The sequence below is a fragment of the Cyclopterus lumpus genome, chromosome 12 (genome assembly GCF_009769545.1).
Source record: "Cyclopterus lumpus isolate fCycLum1 chromosome 12, fCycLum1.pri, whole genome shotgun sequence".
Classification (NCBI taxonomy): Eukaryota; Metazoa; Chordata; class Actinopteri; order Perciformes; family Cyclopteridae; genus Cyclopterus; species Cyclopterus lumpus.
Window position 1 is genome coordinate 8,360,249 of NC_046977.1, and position 22,569 is coordinate 8,382,817.

The 22,569-nt window shown below is 40.0% G+C and overlaps 1 protein-coding gene across 1 annotated transcript in view; it reads left to right on the forward strand.

Moving 5' to 3' along the window:
• Positions 1-22,569, forward strand: part of LOC117740635 (astrotactin-2-like) — a 227,485-nt gene that overhangs the window by 128,705 nt on the left and 76,211 nt on the right. The window contains exons 11-13 of the mRNA XM_034547153.1: positions 9,399-9,549; positions 20,288-20,454; positions 22,239-22,427. Of these exons, the coding sequence (XP_034403044.1) occupies positions 9,399-9,549; positions 20,288-20,454; positions 22,239-22,427 (507 nt within the window). The remainder of the gene's footprint in view (positions 1-9,398; positions 9,550-20,287; positions 20,455-22,238; positions 22,428-22,569) is intronic.

Genomic DNA, 22,569 nt, shown 5'->3' on the forward strand with positions numbered 1-22,569 from the left:
GAGTTGTGATCAGATATTGGGAGCTCGAAAAACCGAGAACATATTATAGAGCAGTTTAATGCCACACACCTGCTAAATGTTGATCTGTTCAGATTCAGAATATTACTGACAAAAAGTCTCTCCGTTTAGCTACAGGCGGAAAAACAATTAATTCAAAGCAATTATTCCTTTTGTGCCTTTTTCTTTTTCTTGACTATCACTCAAGTGCCACAATTATAAATGAACACAATTGTGTTACATCACAACCGCAGGTGCAAATTGAGCCCTTCAGCAGAACTTGTTTAGCTAGGAAGTCAGTTCATCAGTAGAGGAACGGGCCTTCATTAGAGAGTCTTCTGCTTTTACTTCCTGAATTATATCAGCAGTCGTCAGTATGAGATGGATCTCGATTAGGCATTTAGGAAGTCGTATTGGCAACTTCAAGTGCGATAGCAACATGAGATATTACATGATCAAATTGTATAGATAGAAACAAAGCTATCTTCTTGCCGATGTGAATTGAACTCTGTAGAGATTAATCTTGAATGACATCACACTAATAAATAAACACAAACTTTTAATCCTTTAGCTGATTAAAAGCCCATTTTAGTTGAAATAAACAGTTAATTATCCGTATTTAGTTAATCATAAGTTGCTGTAACATGAGGAGGATCCGTCGGATTGTCATGAATAATGCAGGCGACTCATTATCTAAAGCATTTTTATGGAACAAAGTCCTGTGGGACTTCATGGAGTTTCTGGCTCGCACATTTTCACAAAGTGTTTATGCATCACGATAGACATGTTGACTTGAGAAGTGGTGGAAGGTGCTGTAGCTCTGGATGCATCTTGGGTATATTTCTGCCTGGCTTGCTGACCTCACATCAATTATGTATGCTTTTTTAATACAAAAAGACCTCAATATCTTAACCAGCCTTAAACATTTACCAAAATCACTCACTAAAGTATAGTTTCCCAGTTTCTGGTAGTTTTATCTGGTCATGCTGAGTTCCATTGTATTTGCCCAGTGGAGTTAAATGGACTTCTATTTGTGGTGCTAAACGTATTTAAACATTACTTTTAGTTAGTCTCTAGATCCACAGACCTCGATTGTTGCTGTTTTCAATTAAATTGACCTTTTCTTAATTTTTGACATTTCTCTGAACATTTCTCTGTTTCTGATGGTCATGCAAATTAAGCAGAGTTGCCAAAAGAGTCAAGGTCAACCCTAACCACAGGTATTCATGCTTTTTTTAGTTACTCTTTCACCCCCTGAAAGAAAATTAATTACGGTTTTAGATATTATGGAAAAGGCAGGAGTGTGCCGTGAGGTGTGTCCATTCTTATTGGCTTAACCGGTGCATGCACATTGCAGTGCCCCGCTCCACAGGGGTGGGTGTGCAGAGCATATTAGAGGGTAAGAAATGTGTGAAATAGAACAAAGTTCCTCCCTGACTACAAACCTTCTTGGTAATATCCTCTTGACGCACAGTTCTAACCTACTTAGCTTGTTAAACTATTTACCTATCAATGAATAGTTAAAATGCTGCCATGTAAGCACAACTGATTTTAAATCCAAGCTCTTCTACCTTTATTCAAACTATATTTACACTGTTATGACTTCCATGACATTTAAAGCTAGACACTGATCATTCCAGTGGCCATACTCTACTGTAAATCATATTTAAATAGAGGAAATAAAATGGGTTGTAATACCAAAAGCATAGCTTCAGCTTCTGCAGAGTTTCACACTCTGGTTTATTATTGTTTGTATGAACCGGATTATTTGAGAGTAGAGAGATTCACTACATATATTCTAAATATACCACATTTTGAAATCCTGCTTCATTCATTTCTCAGTAAATTGATACATATGATTTGTCTCTTTGCAGTTCTTCCAGTGGTGAATGCAAGGTCATAAAGCCAAACCGATGTTTGTGAATTAGCCTCCAGTAAATACTTACCTCAACAGTGTTTTTTGTTCAAAGTAAACATTCACACAATGTTTAAGGTTTTCATTTCTCAGCAGAACCGTGAACAGAAATGCGAAGCGAAAAACAATGTCGTCGTGTTTTGCTGCCTTCAGTGTTTGGTCTGGTTAACTGATCAATAACTGTGACAGCGTTGAAATTCAGGCTCAGCCCCTGTCTTTTCCTCAGTTGCTGAGAAACAAGAAGACATTGTATATGCTGTGCCTCCCAGCCATTATTACATATAACATTTAAGCTCACTTTGCACTTGTACCATAAATATCTTCTCTAACATTACCTTTGCATTTGTATTGTTGAACCAAAGCCATTGTTTCCACAACTTCATGAATAACATAGTATAAAGAGTTCAGCCACGCTAAACTGTGCTCCGAGACTAGTATTGGTGTCGATAAGGAACTGTTAATAACCCTCAGCAGCACACTGGTGATTAATGACCTTACTCACCGTGATCAAGTGAACCATCAAAATGTGCCACTACTTCAGAAAACATGAAGTCCATAAATCTCCTTCCTCTCAGTCCAAATCTCCATCGAAACATGTTTCACAACTAGAAGAAGTTCCGTATCACTTTTTATTTCATCGCTCAGGGTTTACCTGCTTTTTTTTCACCAACTGGATTTTTCCTCAGTGATTACAGTAAGCTCAAAGAAAATGCACGCAATGACGAAAGTGCCTGATGAGAGTCAGCATATTTGTGGTGAGCTGGAACAAGAGCATTAATCAAGTGCAGGGGCAGACCAATAACGTGGCTCTGTAATCATGCCGGAGCAGCGCTCTAACTGTGGGCAGCGTCGCCTGGCCATTCATCATCTGGCAAAACCAAGAGGCATGGAGGGAGATTAATAACAAGTGCATTAGTCAGTGTTTAGATGCAACCAATGTGCTTCTGAGGTAAGCAAAAGAGATGATCTTCATCAGCTAATGATTGGGAAAAGAAACATGATCAAACATAAGTCTATTGTTTATTTTGGATACAACTAATCTCCTTTTTACTGGGAATAAGATTTGTTGCTTTTTAATAGACCTTTGGGGTTTCCGGCTCTAGTTAATTAAACAACGAGAGGCAAACTTTGCGGAATACTTGTAACACTGTGTGCTATGATTTAATATGCTGCACACCATTATAAGAAACCTTCCAATATCCCTATTTTTTATATTTTCTTCAGCTTCCACCAACCCCCGCCCCCAATTTCCCCCCTTCTGGACTGTGTTGAAACAGGGGTCTCGGAATTGATTGTTTTTTCATCTTCGACTCACTATTCCCTCTATCCAAGGAAGAGCCTGTTAACATGCACCTCACAGCTGAGGCAGACCATTATTTTTTGTCTGCCTCACCTTCCCCACCGTGTGTTTTCCTCTGAATTAAGGAGTCATTTGTCAATGCTTTGAGTGCCTGCCAGAAAGAGCTGATGCACAGAATGCCATGTGTTCCCCTGTCTAATTCAGAAAGAATTGAGTTGCCAAAAAAAGAGAAGAAGAATAAGACATGGGAGACCAAGATAGATACTTTACTTTTTAAGATTGTGGTACGATAACAATGTTCACTGCAACAGTGCAATATTCCTTTGTGACGCCATTAAGCAAGAGTGCAACCCAGAGGCAGTAACTAAATCATAGGTTTGCGATCCACAAAAGCTTTAAAAATGAAATAAATTGTTTTTAACATTAATATCCGTCTCAATTGCAACCTGACCCACTCTTCCTACATGTGTGTGAAGGGAGCACCAAATATGCGTGTGAGGGAGAAAAGTGGACCATAAAACCCTTTAACAGCGGTCCCACACCGGTGCGGACATGTTATTTCCCATTACCCCTAATCAGAAACATGGGTGCCGGGTAATGGGGCTGCAGCTGTACCTCCCTAAATACTTTTATTGGTGGATCTAAATTCTGAAAATGTGCACTCAATCAATTGTCTTTTTATCACACATGTGCAACATCTACTTTATAGCACATGCCAATTGTGTTAGGTACGCTATACATTTACAACTGAACAGTGCGTATACAGTAACTCGGCAGTTGAACAATGAAAACATCTTTCAATACTCTGGGTTGCTTCCTGTTTGCGTGTGGAGAGTGCATCCCACAGTTTGCCTGTTTATAGATCCTCCCGCTTAATGCAGAGTGCCCTCCAAAGACACTTCGGGTTTAGTGGATCGACATCCGTTTGAGAAAGGGCAAGTTTTCTGTATGAAAAATAGATACTATAAAGATTACCCTCACAAATACTCAATTTTTTCCTACATGACTATATAGTATACTGACAAATCAACCCAAGTACATAATAGGCCCAATCAGCAAGAGTGTTCCCGATTACCGTTGACTCATCGCTTCGCAACACTCTGTCTGCATTAATTATTTACACTAGGAATATATTTTGGTGCTTGTAACTTAAAGCTTGTCCCATTGAAACACACTTTATAGAATAAATATACAATTCAGCTGCTGTTGTCTTGTGTTCAGCTACTACGTCTCCAATTTAGGCGTATAGTTTTTGTAGCTTTGGGATTCTTCTGAGACGTGGGTCGACAGCTTTAACGGCCACAGTTGCCTCGCAAACAACAGTAATAGTTTTTCTCTCTGCATTACGCAGCCACATAATTGTGACCCTCTCAACCACCGGGAGAAAGTCCAACTGTGCAGCAGCCAGACAGTTAATTTTCAGTAGTGCCACAACTGCCTGGCACGTCTCGCCACGGACAATCCCTGAGTAGGAGAGTCCACCATCTATCAAGAAGTTTGGTGCCGTACACAGAGGTGAGCCTAACTGCATTTTGTTGGTACCTCTCGGACTCCACACACCAAACCAGGAAACATACCCAAAAAGTCATTCCATGTTCTAAGGACGGGCTAATTTGCTCAGGTCCACAATGTGTTAGGGGCTGCTGTGGCTCATGGGTAGAGTTGTTCCACCACTGGCCTTTGCCCTGTAGGTATTGCACTGAACCTTTTGGCTTGCAGGCTTGGCTGAGGAACAGTTTACCAGCTTGTTTGGTAATCATTCGGTTTCAGTGCACTAGGGAAATGTCTTTCCCGTTTTTGCATGAAGTCAAGCACATTAAATGTGGGCATCCGATTATGACAAGAGTGCACCCTGTCCCCTCGGCTGTTTTTGAGATTCATTAAGGTGCAGCTGAGGTCTATCCAGTTCGGTGAAGACAGGGCTGCATTTCCTCGGTATTTGGATGATGTTGGCTTCCGGCTTCATTGCTCCGTCTCTGATCTCTGATAGAGTTTGTCGCTGAGTGTGACAATATAACATATCAATATCCCGAAGTGTGAGGCTCATTGGCCATGAGCCTGAACCACCCAGGAGGAGAGAGCAGCAGTCTTTAATAGCAAATAAATGCAGTATAAGACCATGGTTGTGAAAAGAGAGCGCAGACATGAGGCAAAGATCTTGATTTTCCAATCAGTTTATGCCCCCACACCTGAACATTGGTTAGTGGTCAAAAGAATTATGTGAAGAAAAAAAGCAGCCTGGTCCTCCAATAGGTGTCTGGCCTCTCTCTGCATGATAGGGTTAGAAGCTGGTTTGAAGGTCCCTACTCCACATTGAGACAGGTACCTCACCTATGTGGAGTAGGGCCCGTGAAACCAGCTTCTAACCCTATCATGGTTCAGGATGTTAATAAGAAGGACCCCTCGGTCTGTCTCATTTGGAGGTGTACACCAACAGAAGACCAGACCTAGAGGTAGAACCAGGAATACTTCATCTGTCAGCATGTCTGGTAGCACATGGCGGTTCTCCAGGGGGACACAGTTGCAACACAAAAGCGTTTAGAAAGTACTATTCCATTTTGTGATTTTTAAACTGCGTAAAAGGATATCTAGATATTGCAAATACTTTCATTATGGCCTATGTTTAATGTAAATATTGATTATAACTAAAGATAGATAGTTCATTTTGGGGGAAACAATATATCTTAACTCTACCATATGGAAAAACAAACACAAATGCTTATTCTCATTTTATGTATTTGGAGTGTTTCAGTTCACATATCCTGTATCCATCCTAGTAATGCTAAACTAAACAGGGCTGAATAAATATAATTTAATACATAAATAGGAGATATACCCTTCAGCGGCTGAGACTGGTTGACCACAAGGCACTCGATTTAGTAAAGGCTGTTTATTTTGCCTCAAGACAGACATGCTTGGCTACAGTAGAGCTGCTGGTGTGGCTAGCAATACTGCACACTGTGAAATATGCAAGAAATAAATTGTTTCTTTAAAAGGTTGCGCATCGATCTTGAGTACTGGGACATACTGGGTGACATCAATACCACTAATACAAAATGTTTCTGCCATAACCACACCACCAGTTTCTATTAGGGACCAGAACACATTTAGTCTGCTATGAACACAAGAGGATGCTTAAATTATCATAACATATTTTACTATATTCAATCATATTATCCAGTCTATTGTTTAAACAAAGGGGCTACTATCTTATATGAATGAAATGTTTTAATTGCATATATTGTTGATACTTCATGCTCCCGCTTGTGGTCAGAAGACTAAAAGCATTGCATTGTTTTCCATTTTTAGTTGATGTCATTCATATCTACATTAAATGAATACTCAAATCAGATATACCATAGGAATATTGAATTAGGTGGCATTTAACAACTAGAAGGGCTACTATATACTATACTATACTGTATGAATGATCTTTGACTACAATAAACAAACAAAGCAAACACTCCATTAATCAAATGGACTATCCACATTTTGTCCTGATGGATTGATTTTCTTGACTCATTTGGGAGACATTTTTTATTTATATTCGCAGTGTGACACTGAGTGATTTTCCATCAGCACAGCTCTGTCAGTAAAGGTTTGATTTTGAAAAGCCGACAGTACCTGTGTGCTGTCTGTGAGCCCTAATACGTCTCTGCTCGAAGAAGGGAGGTGTGCCAATTATGAGCTGATATACCAAACATCTAACATGAAGACTTAAAATATAGAATCTCTTGCTGACAACATTGTGAGGTGTTAAAGAGCTTTCCAAATGCTGATCACACACGGGACACAAAAAAAAGAAAGAATTTTGTAAATGGAAACTGTCTGCCCACATACCCAAAATACATCCCTGCTTAAATTAATAAGATTTTAATTTTGAAGGTTTTTTGTCAATGCTGTGCAGAGCATTCCTACCTTTTCTGGTGTATTGTAATGCTTTGCGTTTCATCTTTGCCGTAAGCTAGTGACAAGGTTATTAAACAATTCTTTCCACCAAAAACATATTTGACAGTGAATACTGAGTCCCTAAGAATCTGCTTTGCCAACTTTGCTCATTGAACAAAACATTGCAACATACATGAGTTTATATCCACTTTGAAGAGAGGATTAATTGTACACATTTTAATCAAACTAACCGCAACATAAATAGTTATATCGTTGCACACATAAGCACCCAAGTACATAATAGAAAGAGAGACACACAAAAAGCAGTGACAGTGGCAATTCTCCAAAATTCCTCCCCGCTCGGCAGGGCATCTGTCTCCACATCATCCAAGACCGTGTTGCTGTTTGTAGAGGCGAGTCACCATCACAGCACTCTGTAGTCCCCGTGGTACCATTGCAAGAGACGGTGCTTTTGTTTCTTTGCAAAGAAAAACACAGTGGTTGCTTACTCCTCCGTTCAGTCTGACAGCAGGCATGCAGAGCTCAGTGTATAGGCATGGCTGAGCATGCCCACGTCAGCACAGCAGCTGAGCCACACAGCCGCGGTCAAGTTGACATCTCTCAGAAGAAAGTGTAACGATTCAGCATTTGGAAATGGCAGATTTCTCTGTTGTTTCTAATGATTTATTTCAAACAGAAGTGGCACTGTCAATGGCTGAGTGACACACACATACACACACACGCACACACACAAACATGCTGTACACAAGTCAATGAATCTCTTACCAGATCTCAATCGGAACTAAAAACACATTTTAAGGGCTCCACGGTTGGCAATGAAGGTCCGTCCGACGCGTCAGTCGAGACTATAATATGTAGAATACTGCCCATTCTTTGTCCCCAGAAGATGCATTTGTAATCTCCCTGTACAGCCCTACCTCGAGGTCGACGTTTTGGTTTTTGAGTGAAATGTCTCAGCAACAATTGGATGGATTGCCAATAACATTGGCACACCCAGTCATGTCCCTTCCAGGAGGAATTGTAATCACTTGTTCCCCTGATTTTTCTTCCAGCGCTAACAGCAGGTCATAATTTGCATTTGTCCAATACTTTATGACTAAATCCCTGCAAAATGAATGATACCCCCATCAGCCTCAGCCATGCCTCGTGTTAAGTGATAATAGTAAACGTTCGCGCACTAACGTGCTCATCTACGACGGTGCACGTGATAAACATTAGCTGCTGAACATTGACATGGTGCATTGTCATAGCGAGCACGTTAGCATGCTGATGTTAGCATTTAGTTCAAGGCACTGCGATGCCCAAACACAGCTCCACAGAGCTGCTAGCGTCCCTGTAGACTCTTATATAAATGAACAATAAGTGCCATTTGAATAATGCGTTGTTATTATTATAGAGATTTGCAGGCATGTCTCGCCCTCTATTGAATTCCACTAATGAAAAGTGTCATTATAATGCTATGCTTTATGCAAAAGAAATTTCTTTTTTTTTAAACATTAAATTAATTTATTAAAAAGATGTTTAAAAAGAAATGAGGAATACTTTAACTTGACCTCATATTGCCTCTGTTTAGGTTTGAAAGTGTATGCATGCAGTTGCCTGTGATTATTATTATTTGTGTGCTCTGCCAGTGTGGGCGGGGCCGGCACGCCTCGGCCTTGGATGAGTCCTGAGAGTTAGTCGATGCAGAGTGATGATTGCCGAGGCTCTACGTCAACACGCCGTGACAAACAAGTCCAATTACCAATGCACCGATTAGTCCCAGACATGAACCCCCATGAACCAGCACAAACCCCCTGCATGCACATTCACTCCAGTGAAACTTTTACCACAGCTGTTTTTCAAAATGCTGTCCGCCTGTTCCAGCACAACACAAGCCCTAAGGTACATCAGTTTTGAACTGCTATTGGATTGGGTTTAGTAAGGCTCGCCTTTGTACTGCCAGCCACAAAATGAAGCTCCGGCTCACAGAGGAAACCTGTCACGTTGATAAAGAATGCTTTGATGTATTCAATAACAGCTCTGTTATTCTTTCGTGCTTGTACATTTTTCAAAATAAACCGTGAATTGTAGCTGGAAGGGCACAAACACATAGAGATGTCGTCACATGAAGCTTCTAAATTGCACTAGAGACAGCGAGGCTATGGCAGACTGCTTTTCACGTGGATGTTCAGCTGCTCAGGCATCCTTCTCACTTGTCATTACTTCTACTGGTGCACCTATTCACACTGTGAACACATATGAACAGGGTATTTTCTTTGTTTTCCTCTATTCCAGAGAGGAGGCCATGATGTCTACTTACTTTGAGACAGTGGAGGACCTTCTGGCATCTTTTGGGCCGGTCCGAGACTGCTCTAAAGATAACGGTGGTTGCAAGAAGAACTTTAAGTGTGTGACCGACAGACAGCTCGACTCATCCGGCTGCATGGTAAGTGCAATCGGAGGTCACGTACTGGTTTTGTTTTCAGATGACATGCTTTTGCTGTAAATAGTAAGTGAATAGTATAATTTATGGTTTCAACCAGGACTAATTACATTAACTGTATCAACGCAAACGTTTATGTGACACTTTTCATCCACCAGCCTGCTGAACTGGTGCTGAGCTGTAGCTGACTAGCCAGCAGAGCTCAGAGGCACAGCGGAAGATAGACACACTAGTAATGCAGGATTCAAGCCTTTAGTCTGGCTAGCAACACAGGAGCTACAGTCAAGCATGTCACATCCCATGTAATGTAGGAGGAATAACTGCCCACCTAAAATTTCCCAAAGGTTTTGGGCACATTAGAAAATGGAGAAATCCGAATAAGGAGACCCATAACAATAGCCAATTGCCTGAATAGTTAATGACAAAAACAACAAAGAAAGGCTGCTAACTTATGATTACACTGTGACATAATGATCAGTGCTCCTGCTGCTCAGTAGTTAGTGCAGGACTCTGCAGCTAAAAGACTGATTAAGTATTGGACGTATTCTAAAAATCGTTCATTTACATAATCACCTAGTTTTTTAATGTTTCTTTCCCAAGATAATGCCACTCATTAAATTTGCATACCATCTGCTCCATCCTAATATGGCTTTTTTGATATTTGCAAGCGATCTATAATATTTAATGTGCCACAAATAGTATGCTTTGCTGTGATCGTAGACTCTTTAGTGTATGTATGGACACTATGGGGCCTATGGTTGAAAGCAGTTATGACTCGCGCTGCTGTGGTGTGTGTGCCCCTGAATCCATTGTAGATGGACTCTGACAGCGTGATACTGTCTGCTCTAGCCTGTTTAAGGTATATGTGGCATTGTTACAGTTATCTATTAACCATTTGGAATCTATAATTCATGGAAAAGACAGAAATTGCCCTTTGAATAAATTGTGAAGACAATAGTGGGGCTCATATTCACGATATAATATGGATAAATAGTAACTATCCCAGTGACAACAGCATCAGTGATAATAATATAATGTGTAGAATGCTTCTCTGGATACAATTATTATCTGTATTTCATAACTTTATTGATGGAGATTCTTCTTAATTCATAAACCTTAGTTTAATGTAACATTGTAAACAGCATTGTAAGTGCAGGGTGACTGGAAACTTCAGATGCAAGGCTTTGGACAGCATGGGGCGGGGCCCAGGTTGTAAAGTAATTCAATTGATGAGCCATCTCAATTGCTGGAGGATGGTTGCTGGCTCATTAAGAGCTTGCAAAGGGCGATAAATTGACTGGTCTTTTCGTTGTTTGTGTCGACCAAAGACAAACACTGATAAGGCGATTGTCCTGGTTTCCTCTCTTTTTTCTTTTATCTTTTAACTGAAATAACGAAAGGCCTCTAAACCTTATATTTTCAATATTCATGAAAACTGTGCTGGCCTGACGCTCATCACAAATATTGTTTAGCATTCCTGACACCGCGGTCCAGAGCTGATAGACTTTGGAACTAAATACTTTTGTAGCGCTTGGAACATTTTCAGCATTTTCTGTACAGATGAAGTTTTTCTTCACATGCCCTTTGCAGCTCATCCTCCTCGATTTACCTCCCACTGTGTTACCATGCCAACTAGTCCATATTAATAAACCTGACTCACACTCCCCATCTTTCATCAAAACCAGGACAATTTCCACCCTTGACATATTTAGTAGCTTGTAGCTGTTATTTATGACTAAGATATGTCTTTGTCTACATAAAGTGGTAATTGCCTCTTGCCCCAAAACTGTTGACAGTATGTTTATCATTCTGTTGCTGATAATATGACAGCACATTATAATAACCCTAGGTCTCTGCAGTTGTTTGGTGTTCCTCTCGTGTTTCAACCGAGCACCTCAACATGGATAATTTATAAAAAATATGCATGAACAGCGATAGTTCACTGTGTCACTCCAACTAATGTCATCTAATGCCTTGTGTACTGTGTGGTGATATCGTAAAGGTTGAAAAGCTTTAGTCTATTTTCCAAGTAAATAATTACTTAGCCTATATTAGTGGCATTATTTTCTCACCAATTTCTTGAATACAACATTTTAACGTTGGAATATTTGAATTAATGATAATATCCGCAGACGTACTAATCGTACTAAAATATTGTTTCTAATTTAACTCATTCCATAGTATGTTGGCATTTATTCAAACTAAAGATATAGCTCTTGGGGGTTTGTTGTATTACTGTAAATACAAATATAGTCTCCTTTGTACTTGATTTGCATCGTGTGAAATAGCTGATATCTGTAAAATAATTATGACGACACCTGTAGCAGTGGTCCCAAGCATGTTTTATGTATTTTCACAATTGGTATGGTAGTAGCATTTGCATCCTATACAGGGGCTGGAGACTAACATTGAACAGGAAATCTCTTTATTAGACCCAAAGGTGGAAAGTAGCAGAGAGTGTGTATAAAATATGAATGAGTATATGCTAATAAGCCATGGATTGTTTATCAGACTCTATCCAACGTCGAGCCCCTGGACATACTATGGCATATTTAATTAGAGGGTTTCACACACGTGTAAGCGAACTCGCATGGACAACACACTATTTTCTTTTTCTCACAGCTGACCATTAGCGCAGGCAAAACCATGTCAAAGAAATGACAGGAATTGAAATGAAGTGAAGAGAATACGTAACCCACTTAATAGTCCGCATGGAAAGATTTAGTTTCAGCTCGCACTTTTCAGAAAGTATAAATGTTAGTGATAAAAAATGTATTCAGAGCAGTCTCACACCTGGATGTGCCGCTGATTAATACGCAGACAAAAAGACTGACAAAGCCTTCTAGTCTTCAAAGATTAACTAAGGATCACAGACACAGTGGTATTATTTTATTTTCTGACTCTCTTCCGTCTGTGTTATTTTAAACACCCCTGTCAGAGTGGGTGCTAACACAGAGCAGCGACATGCCACACGGAGGGCTTAAAAATCCATTATCAGAGTCAGTCCCTTAAGGCTGCCTGCCGCTCTTAAGACAGTTGAAATGCATTTGCAATGAATTATATTTTAGTTTGATCCACTGCTGAAGTTATGGAGACATTGCTTATTCCATTGCTTTTTGTTTGCCTGTGTTTCCTTTCTCGCTGCTGCTGCTGAGCCGGAGAAGAGGACAGGCGGTTCATTCTTGTGCTCGGTGACCTCAGTTTATAAAAAACAACAGCTGTTGTAAATGCAGGTTAGCGATTTCAGAAAGGTAATGTTTTTGTATGGGCGCCTTCCTTTTTTCATCACTTGGCTCATCAAACACCAGTTGGTCGTGTTCTACGTTACAGTAGCAATATGCTGGGTAAAGCTGTTTGTTGTTGTCTGCTGTTACCATCACAGCCCGCGCTGCTGTTTCCACGCTCATGCTTATTTGTGTTCCCCCCCCACGTGAAATAGTGGTGTATGATAGTAGTGTATACTGATTGTGACTAAATTGATTTAAAATGAGGTTAATATATTATATTTAGTGACATATATAAGTAGACATAGTAGTCTGACTGAAATGATGATCTTTTAAAAAGAATATAATAAAAATATACAGTAGTATAAGAAGACAGACAGGAGTTATTACAATGTCAGATTATTATGTTGCAAAATCTTTATTATATGAATGATAATATTTCTTGTTATTGTAAGGAACATTTTTAAAAAAACATTAAAAACCAAAGATCTATGACTTGATATTATAATTGCATAAATTGACACATTTTAGAGAACAGAGGTAAAAAGCCTTATTGTTGGCTAGATGCATGATAATGCACAATACAATTCCCTTTTGTTGCAGAAAGTTATACCACACCGGTCTCCGTACATACTCCAATGCCAAACATTATGGGAGTAATGCCAAACATTATGGGACTGATGCCAAACATTATGGGACTGATGCCAAACATTATGGGAGTGATGTCTGCCATTGGAGAACCTTAACTTTTGATTTATTTTTTACAAATCTACCCTCTGTTGCTAAAGCAGACACAAACTTGACAATACGTTACCATAGTTATAACACTACAGGAAATATTTCCTCCACGAATCTGTTCAAAAATATATATAAAAATATGCTTGAAACTGGAGTTAAAATTTGGATTTAATTGCTACAAACCCGTGTAGGGAACTGCATTGGGCAGATGTGGGTTGTGTGAACAGCAACAATCTAGCGTTTACCCAGTGGTGTGGAATGAACGGTCAAATTCTCGTTGAACCTGTGGTCAATGTAGCGTGTCATCCACTGTGTTTGTGTGAGAGGGGTATTGCTGATGCACTCTGTGAACTCCCCTGAGGCTGCTTGGGGAAGTTCAAAACTCTGTAAGCATGTTTTTTCCTGGTTGCCTGGTAGCTTGCCATTTTTAAAGTTTGAGTTTGACAACTGCAATTTATTGCGGTTTCCGTGGTTTCCGTAATTGGTAGAATGTTTTTCTTGATGGCACATTATTGTATCCAGCTACAATATCTGTCTTCTTAATGGACATACTCAGAGGCTGAGCAGATGGTAGAATATTAGTGGCATATCTTTCATCAGTTGATGTCTCTTTTGGGACATCTCTGGTACAGTTGTTTGGATGCAGGGTTGGCAAAGATGTCATTTTTTTACTTTTGGCCTGTCAAAACTCCGGTGGTTTAGAAGAGTTCAGAGAAAACAGAGAGTCTCCAATCTCAATTTAAGGCGCTTGTCTTGTGTCCCAGTATGCGAGAGTTTATTAAAATGTGTTGCACACTCCAAAAGTCAGGAATTAAATGATGAGTTGTCAGTGTGGAGCCAGATTTCTGCTCGGTTGCTCCTGGTTTGCATAAAGAGTCAGCAGGGAGGAAAAATGGCAACTCCACCCAAACAAAAGTTGTGTGCAAAAGCCTCATCCCCAAAGCCCCTCTATACCCACCACCCCCTGTACCCCCCCCCCCCCCCCCCCCCCCCCTACAGCCCTGTGTGTCTGACAACTGATGACTTCCCCCCCCCCCCCTGCACCGCTGCTCTTCTCAGTTTACCTCATTACCATTGAATTTCAACGCTTTATGGTTTAAATCAAATTATAATAATTCTTTCATCTTTTCACTCTGCCACCGTTGGTTAAACGCCGGATCAAGTGTGTCATTTAGTGCACCGCAGAGATGCGACAAGGGGTGGGAGTTAAGATCTGTGTAAAATAGAAATACCGTTTAGTACGAGGCCTTGAGAGGGAGGGGAAGTATTTGCAACTGAACAGTAAAACTAAAACGCATAATATTCGGTAGATTACTTTTATCCAATCTATTGTCACTGATTATTCAAGACAGCATGGCTGAAAAAACAGTATGAGCAACATCAGTGAACTGAAGCTATAGGGGACACACACTCATAGGGGGAGTCCAATATTTAATATTTTCTTTGACATTTTCTTCAATCCGAATCAATTTCATTCAATTCAATCTGGTTCCAAACCCAAGCAAATATCAAATTGATTAAGAAAGAGTATTAAATCACACAGGCTTTATTCCCAAGTAACATGTTATATACTGAGCGCAAGATTAGTATTTCCATTTCCTCTCCCTTTTAATAATTCAAGAGACGTAGGTGGACTGGTTTTTGACATGCAAAGCAGATCAAATCTGTTTTTCTTTGAGCAAAGTGTTTTTGCTCGCCTTTTGCAGTAAATTGCTATATGTTGCCGCTATTTTTGCTATAACCTTCAGTAAAATCTGCATTTGTATATCTGTCTCTCTTCATAAAGACAATATATCCACATGTATTGATTTAATGTCCTAAAATCATTCTTTCAAGACCAAGCATTTGTTTATATGTTAGCTTTTTTTTACTTTGACAACACTACTGCTGCAACAAGTGTTTATATTCTTTATATTTGCTTTCCTGACATAAGCAAACACAAGTCATCATTAACAAACCGCGTCTCTCTTGTCTTTGTCTTCAAAGGACGCTCATAACAGCAGCTCTTAATTGCCTTTGGCAATCAAGCTGAGGGGAGAGCGCCTAAGTCGTAGAACAAAGCTGTCCTTCACTCTCATAGGGGTATTGCATAATCATCTGTAATGCTGCCACTACTGAAGAAAGGTGCTGGAGCAATGGAGACAGCATGGCCCTTTAAAACACTGTGTAGAAACGAATCCCCATCAGCTGATTAGCACAACATTGCAGATTTTCACTGTACGGACGTGCGAAGACGAGTGCTGAAGGTTCAAAAAAGGTTCAGAAGAGAGGGAAGCCTGCGTGACAGAGACCAAAGCAATGTGGATTGGCGTATATCTATCCAGATGTACTGTATGTTTGCAAATGTAAACCATTTGCACATTAAAAAAAAAAAAAATAACTGGATCAAAATAAAAGCAGACACGCTAAATCTATTTTAAATAGCTATTTTTTTTGTTTGTTTTTTTTGCCTTTGGGCAAAACCATTCCCAATAGATGAGGAATAACTGTTTTCTCACTGAAGATTAAGTATGAAATATGAATTTAAGGGAAAAAACGGAACTAACAGCTGGGTTGAGACTTCTTATTTCTCACTGGGGGACTGCATTGCACCCTCACACTTTTTTTGATCTTGCAGCAATACAACTGTTGTGCCTAATTTAACCCATTTTAGCTGAGTTGGAACTGCAGGGCATGCATCTCTGCCACCTCTAAACCAGATTAGGCTGTCAAATGTGCTTTTAGAGTATTTTTGATGCCCCCCCCCCCCCCCCCCCCCCCCCCCCCCCCCCATCTGTCAGTGTGATTTAGAGCTGTGCTGTTTCTCAGACTTTTTTCTTGTTCTGTGTATTTTTTTGGGAAACAGTCAGCACACATCTTCCTTATATTGTTTTTTTATCACTGAAAATATTCCTTCTTATCCTTACACTTTACAGCATTTCCCTCGCCATGTTATGGTGTTAAGTCCGAATGCTGCAGAGGGGCCATTCAGTGTATACGTCCTTGATCAATGATTTTTCACACTTTCTCTTCTCGCTCTGAAATCTGTAATGGCCACTAAGTACAGACATCTGTGCATCTTCGCTTTGACTAGATCATTAGGAGACGGAGTTCTCAATAGATATTGCTCAGGGCACTAATGGGTAATTAGGAAAATGAATAGCAATCATTCAGAACGCGTGTACTTCAATTTGTAAGGGTGATCTATTGCAGTATATAATGTGTAAGAAGATGTATGTGTAGTTTTAAAAATCCTTGCATACTTTTTGCATTATTCTTTAATGTCTTCAAACCTGCTTTGTCTTTTCAACCCCATATAGAGGAATGAAATGCCATCGCTCTGGTACAATTTGTGTCATAAAATGTTTGTGCCAAGGAGAAAACATCCACATTTGACCCTCGGTGTTATATGTAAAGCAGATATACAGATGTAAAAGAGAGAAAATGTAAACATCCAATCCATCAGATTCAATCTAATAGTTATTTAATTGAATGTGCACATTTGTAATCACAAAAACACACAAACGCACAGCAACACTAGGGTCTAATGCATCCTTTTGCCAGTTCTTTTAAGCATTTTATTTATTCATTACTCATTTGCCAGAATCTAATGTTTTTTTAATGTGTTTTCAATCAATTACAGTAACAACGTCTAAGTCAATAAAGTTGTTTCTGTGTTCTGAGATCAAATATGCGATTGCTTAGTTTGTTATGTAAAGTTCCTCCAGCCTAGAGAGCGCTGATGTAAACTTATTGCCAGATTAACCCCTTGTACCCTATTTGGGAAAGCTGTATTTATTCAGCCTTATCAGAATGTGATCTTAATATGATAACAACATCTTGCAATTAATAAGAAAAAAAGGCTAATTACAGGAAATAAATCTCATGAATAGAATAAACAATAGCCCCTGGATTACTGTTGTTTGAGGCATTACTGGTGGTGCAATCGTGCTTCTTTGGGTAAAGTCATGACCTGTCAGCAGATATCTATTCTGAAATTGCCTTGGCAATTGTTAGTGCATACCATATTGGGGAATCAACCTTGAGGTGAAAATTAGTCAATGAATTAAAGCCTGACATGAGTGTGAGGGTCTTCCAAATATCAAAACACGTGATCCTCAGCTCATCGAATTGTTCCCTTTCTGCATTCAAATCTTATGCTTGATGTTTTTTGGCAAAAGCCTTGATGACTGTAGAGCAGCTGCTGCTCGGAGAGCATTCAATGCTTTGGAGATTTCACATTTAGCAGTGGTGTCCTTTCCCTTTTGTATTTGCTGATGAGATGATGCAAAACCGTGGACAAAGCATGCACTACAGGTTTCAGGCACCCATAACCACTTTTATCAGGTCTAGACAGACTTTGTCACAGTTATTACATTTGTTACAATGGTTTTTTTTCTCCACTTAATTCCTGTAGCGTTAAAAGTGTTTAAAGGAACTGGAACTCGTGTTTATTAGAACTGACATTCATGCAGGCATACTTATCTTTCTATTTTTCTTTCTTGTCCTGTTCATGCTGTTCCAAACATCTCTCATGTTGGTAAACTCGGGCTCAATCCTCTGTTTTTCTCACTTGGCATCGCATAATTTCGGACTTGATTTCCATCCTAATTGTCCTGTCCTGCATTACATAACGATTATGAAAAACCCACCGAATGAGGCCTTTAATCGCTTTCCTGACCCATGGTTTATTACAAAGGAAAACCGTGTTTACTGCTGATCTCAGGAGCTCGCAGAACAAGATGTATTGACATTCAAAAGATCCGTTAGTCGGGTTTATTTTGTTACAAGGGCATTTGAACCCTGTTGAGCCCACATATTTGTTATGTCTTTTGGCACAGTCTGGTGTGACTGAAGGTCCAACTACAGAGCCTTTATTTCAGTGGTGTCTATGACATGTGACATGGGCTAATAAAACTATTAACCACTGATCATAAATCACACAGAATAATGCCGGGGGATACGCGGACATTGACTGCAGATATTGACAATTTGCTGATATAATGCCAACAGCAGATTAAGTGTGGCAAAAGCCAGAGTCTGTGTCTACAGTGTGTCAGTCAGCCAGGATTCCATTAACAGCAAGACGCGGGCCTTCTTGTCACTGAAATATCTACATTAATTGGCCCGGTTAACTGGATTCTCGTGAAGTTGCGACATCGTGCGCGAACGGTGCAATCGCACATCACACGAAAATACCTCTTCTCGGGCTTCAAGTAGTTTTTAGAGCACGGACCAATCAGCGACCTGTGTGTGGCTACAGCTACGAGTCAGGTTGATTTCTGAGGGCATTGGACCACGAAGAGCAAGGGAAATGCTTTTTTTCTTGAGCTCTTTAACACTGACTCTACTTCTTGTTTTTCTTTAAAAATGCGACGTACTTGTTAAACAGTCCAAACATTAAGCAATGGCCGGGCCTACTTTATTTTTGTAAATACACCAACACCTACTAGACGGCCTGTGTCAGCTTGCCTCACACACCTCCAATCAATCCCACACAGGCACGAACAGAACATGAGGAGTCGCGGATGAGTCAGTGAAAGTGGTGAACGGCGCTGTGCAAACTGTGAAACATAATCGTCTCTTCAGTCTTCATTTTAACCCAACAGAAGCGTTCCATCAACACGGACAAAGGAGAAATTACCGCGGCACTTGCAGTTCTGAGAAAAGTGATGTGCTCGTTGTTCAAAATGACACTTTTTTTTTTGTGGCTGATGTTTTGAGAGTGTAAATTGAATGTTAGAAAAGCCATCAAATATTCAAATATGATAATTTTTACAAGGAATATAAACTGTTAATAGTCGTAGCCATCAAACAAGTGAATAATAAGTGTGCTGTTTTCCTGCAGCTGATGTCTGATTCAGTAGGATAGGATATACAGCAGGGCACACAAATGTGCTGCTAACTTCCCTTTATTTAGAGGTCCTCTGACAGTAAAGCAATACCTATAATATTATACTGTCAAAATACCAATAAAATACCATCAAACCACTAAATGAGTTTGATGAAGCGTTGAGCCAAACTCGTTGCTCTTGTAAGTGTCAATAAAATATCTTTGATCATATCTTTACAGGTTGAGTGTGCTGACCCTGCAAAAAACTAGCTTCGTAAAATAAATATGTATCTTTGGATCATGAAACCACTGTGATGAGGTATATGCATAGTACAATATACACAGTAATACACAGTAGAGTATTTAAAACTTGAAACGTTTTCATTTTGTAAGTCATATGCTAATTGGATAAATAATCCTTAGAAATAAATATTATCATGTGAAATGATAAACAGCATTGTATCTGCCTCTAACACATAAGCTGAGCCAGCAGGAAAATGATTTTTCTCTCCAATTTGGAAAGGACAATTTCTCACAGACTAAATTCCTTTTCATCGCTCCTTGTTGGGGACGGTGTCGACATCTCATGTCTCTTCTGAAAACTCTTTCTGTGCCTAATATTAAAAACCTGCACAGGCCTCAAATAGAGAGATGAGCTCTGAGTATGATTCGATGATGCCTGTTTTGCAGTTTAATCACATAAAGACTTCTGTTTCCTACCAAATAAAATATGTGCCATCTTTCATTCTTCTATCTTTGAATTCCTAAATAGCCCGCCGCCCGATTCTCCTCTCTCATGTTTCCAATGATCTCACTGTCTTTGCCTCCTCGGTGCCGCCTCATCCTGATTAACATGCACACGCTGACCTCTGCGTCTCACTCTCTTCCTAATTTATGCCTTCCTCCTCACCCTGTCTCCACATCTCCCTCCCACCACCTCTCCTCCTTTCTCTCTCTTTTCTTGCAGTGTCCCGAGGGGCTGAGGCCAATGAAGGATGGCTCAGGTTGCTATGACTACTCTAGGGGCATTGACTGCACGGATGGCTTCAATGGAGGCTGTGAACAGCTGTGTCTCCAGCAGGTCGTGCCCCTTGAAGATGACCCTGGTTCCAGCAACGTACTCATGCTTTGTGGGTGAGAATAACTAACAGTAAATACATTTAAAGGTGTCTGCAGGGTGGATATAAAGCTTCCTCATGAAATTGGCTTTTTGAGTAATATTTCCGTTATATTAAGAAAGTCTTCCTCAGGCAAATACCCACATGAAGGAAATACGATATGCAAATCGAAAAAATAACCAGTGTGTAATATCAAATGATGATATGTCACTATATGTGATGAAAGACATTAGCCAAAGATTACATATGAGGAAGTATTGTTTGAATATATTACCTTTTACAATATCAACTAGTCCACAAGTCACAATGTTTGCGGTATTCCTTGGCTGTTCAACTCTGGTGGCAAGCTTTTATGAATCCTTTTGTGTTTACATGTTTCAAGTTTAAATGAGCTTGAATGGTCCAGTGGCAGATATTCAAAAGGTGCATCTGTGATTAAACCTGATTCTTGAACTACGCCGACTTTACCACTCGCACATTCACTGCATATCTAGAGATACATTCACTGCATATCCAGAGATACATTCACTGCATATCCAGAGATGCATTCACTGCATATCCAGAGATGCATTCACTGTGGAAAGGCCCTCTTCCTCACCCCGCCCATGTTCCACCGAGCTAGACTGACACTAGATTGTGTCACTTGGAATTGTCTCCAGGGAGTTACCCGTTTGAAAAAGGTTATACTGTGGGCCATAAGGGCCAGGAAGCTTGGCATTCCAACAGTTGCCAGTTTTCTTTTTGTTACTAATGTTTGGCAAGAAATCATGTTCCACACCATTATACCAATAACCCTTTTATACTGTAGACACTGAGCTGAATGGATCACTGGGTTCAGGCTGTTTGTGCCTTTCCTGTCACTGGAACTTCACAGTGCAAAGCTTCTTAGCTTATTTTTCTCTCTCTCATCGCATCTGTCATCTTTGTGTGGAGATTGTTCTACAAATAACACTGTAGTGTAGAAAAATCCAAACGGCATGGGTCAAGCCGTGATTGATTATAAAACTGTTGAAATAATATATGAATAAAGAGACGGCATTAATGCAGTATACTGCATGGAGTAGTCATGGCCTGGTAGAGCAAACCTTTGGTCGAAAGACAGAGAAGTGGCATTGCCTTCATGCAAACGGGAAGACACCGCTGCACACCAGAGTCCTCTTTCTCACTTGTGGCGCTGAGACCTGATCAGCTGCAGCAGCCCAAACGTCAGCACCTGTCATCAGCAGCAGATACTCCACCTCGTCTGGAAGGGAGGATCGTGCAGATAAATAAATGCAGGAGATATGATAATTTGTGACTGATCGCTCAGTCGGCTGAATTCTGCCTCATTTGGATTGTGTATCCAGCAGAGTGCTTGTCACCACATCTTTAGAATGATAATGGCAAGTTCACTGCTTCTATCATTTAAAAGACATTTTGGCCAAAGATATGAGCCATATTGTTTAAAATGTTTTTTTTAAAAGAAGTAGTAACCTTGCTTTTGCACAGCCTGGACATATATATATATATATATCACGTTAATAACATCTATATATGGCTGGGTGGGTGCTGTCCATGGATCGGTGGTAAGTGCTACAGAAGAGGGCTAAGATTGTGGCTTGGTATTTTTCTGTTCCTGGTAGTTTTTTAAAATGTAAACATCAATCGTTCATACAGTGTCCGTCGCACTGATCTCTTTCATTACATCTTCTAATGTTCTTGCCAGCAACTATACATTTGTATCCTTTCACCTCAAGTGTATATTGTTTCTCATGTATTACATATTGCCCGTTGCATTGACAGCTTTCCCCTCCTCCTTAGGTGTGTGCAGGAGTACAAACTGGCAGGGGATGGGCGCTCTTGCCTTTTGCTGTCAGACAACTGTGAGGGACCAAAATGCCCAAGGCAGGATGTGCACTTTAATGACACCCTGTTTGCTGAGATGCTACAGGGATACAACAACAAAACCCAGCAAGTCAACTTGGGACAGATATTCCAAATGACCTTCCGGTAACTAGTGTACAAGTTCACACATTTACAGATGCACAATGATCTACATTTTCATAATGTTTCTGTCCATACAGCATATTGTATTTAATTCAGAATATTCTCATGAATTATTTTTCTTGTGTCTTTTTGTCTAAAGCATTAT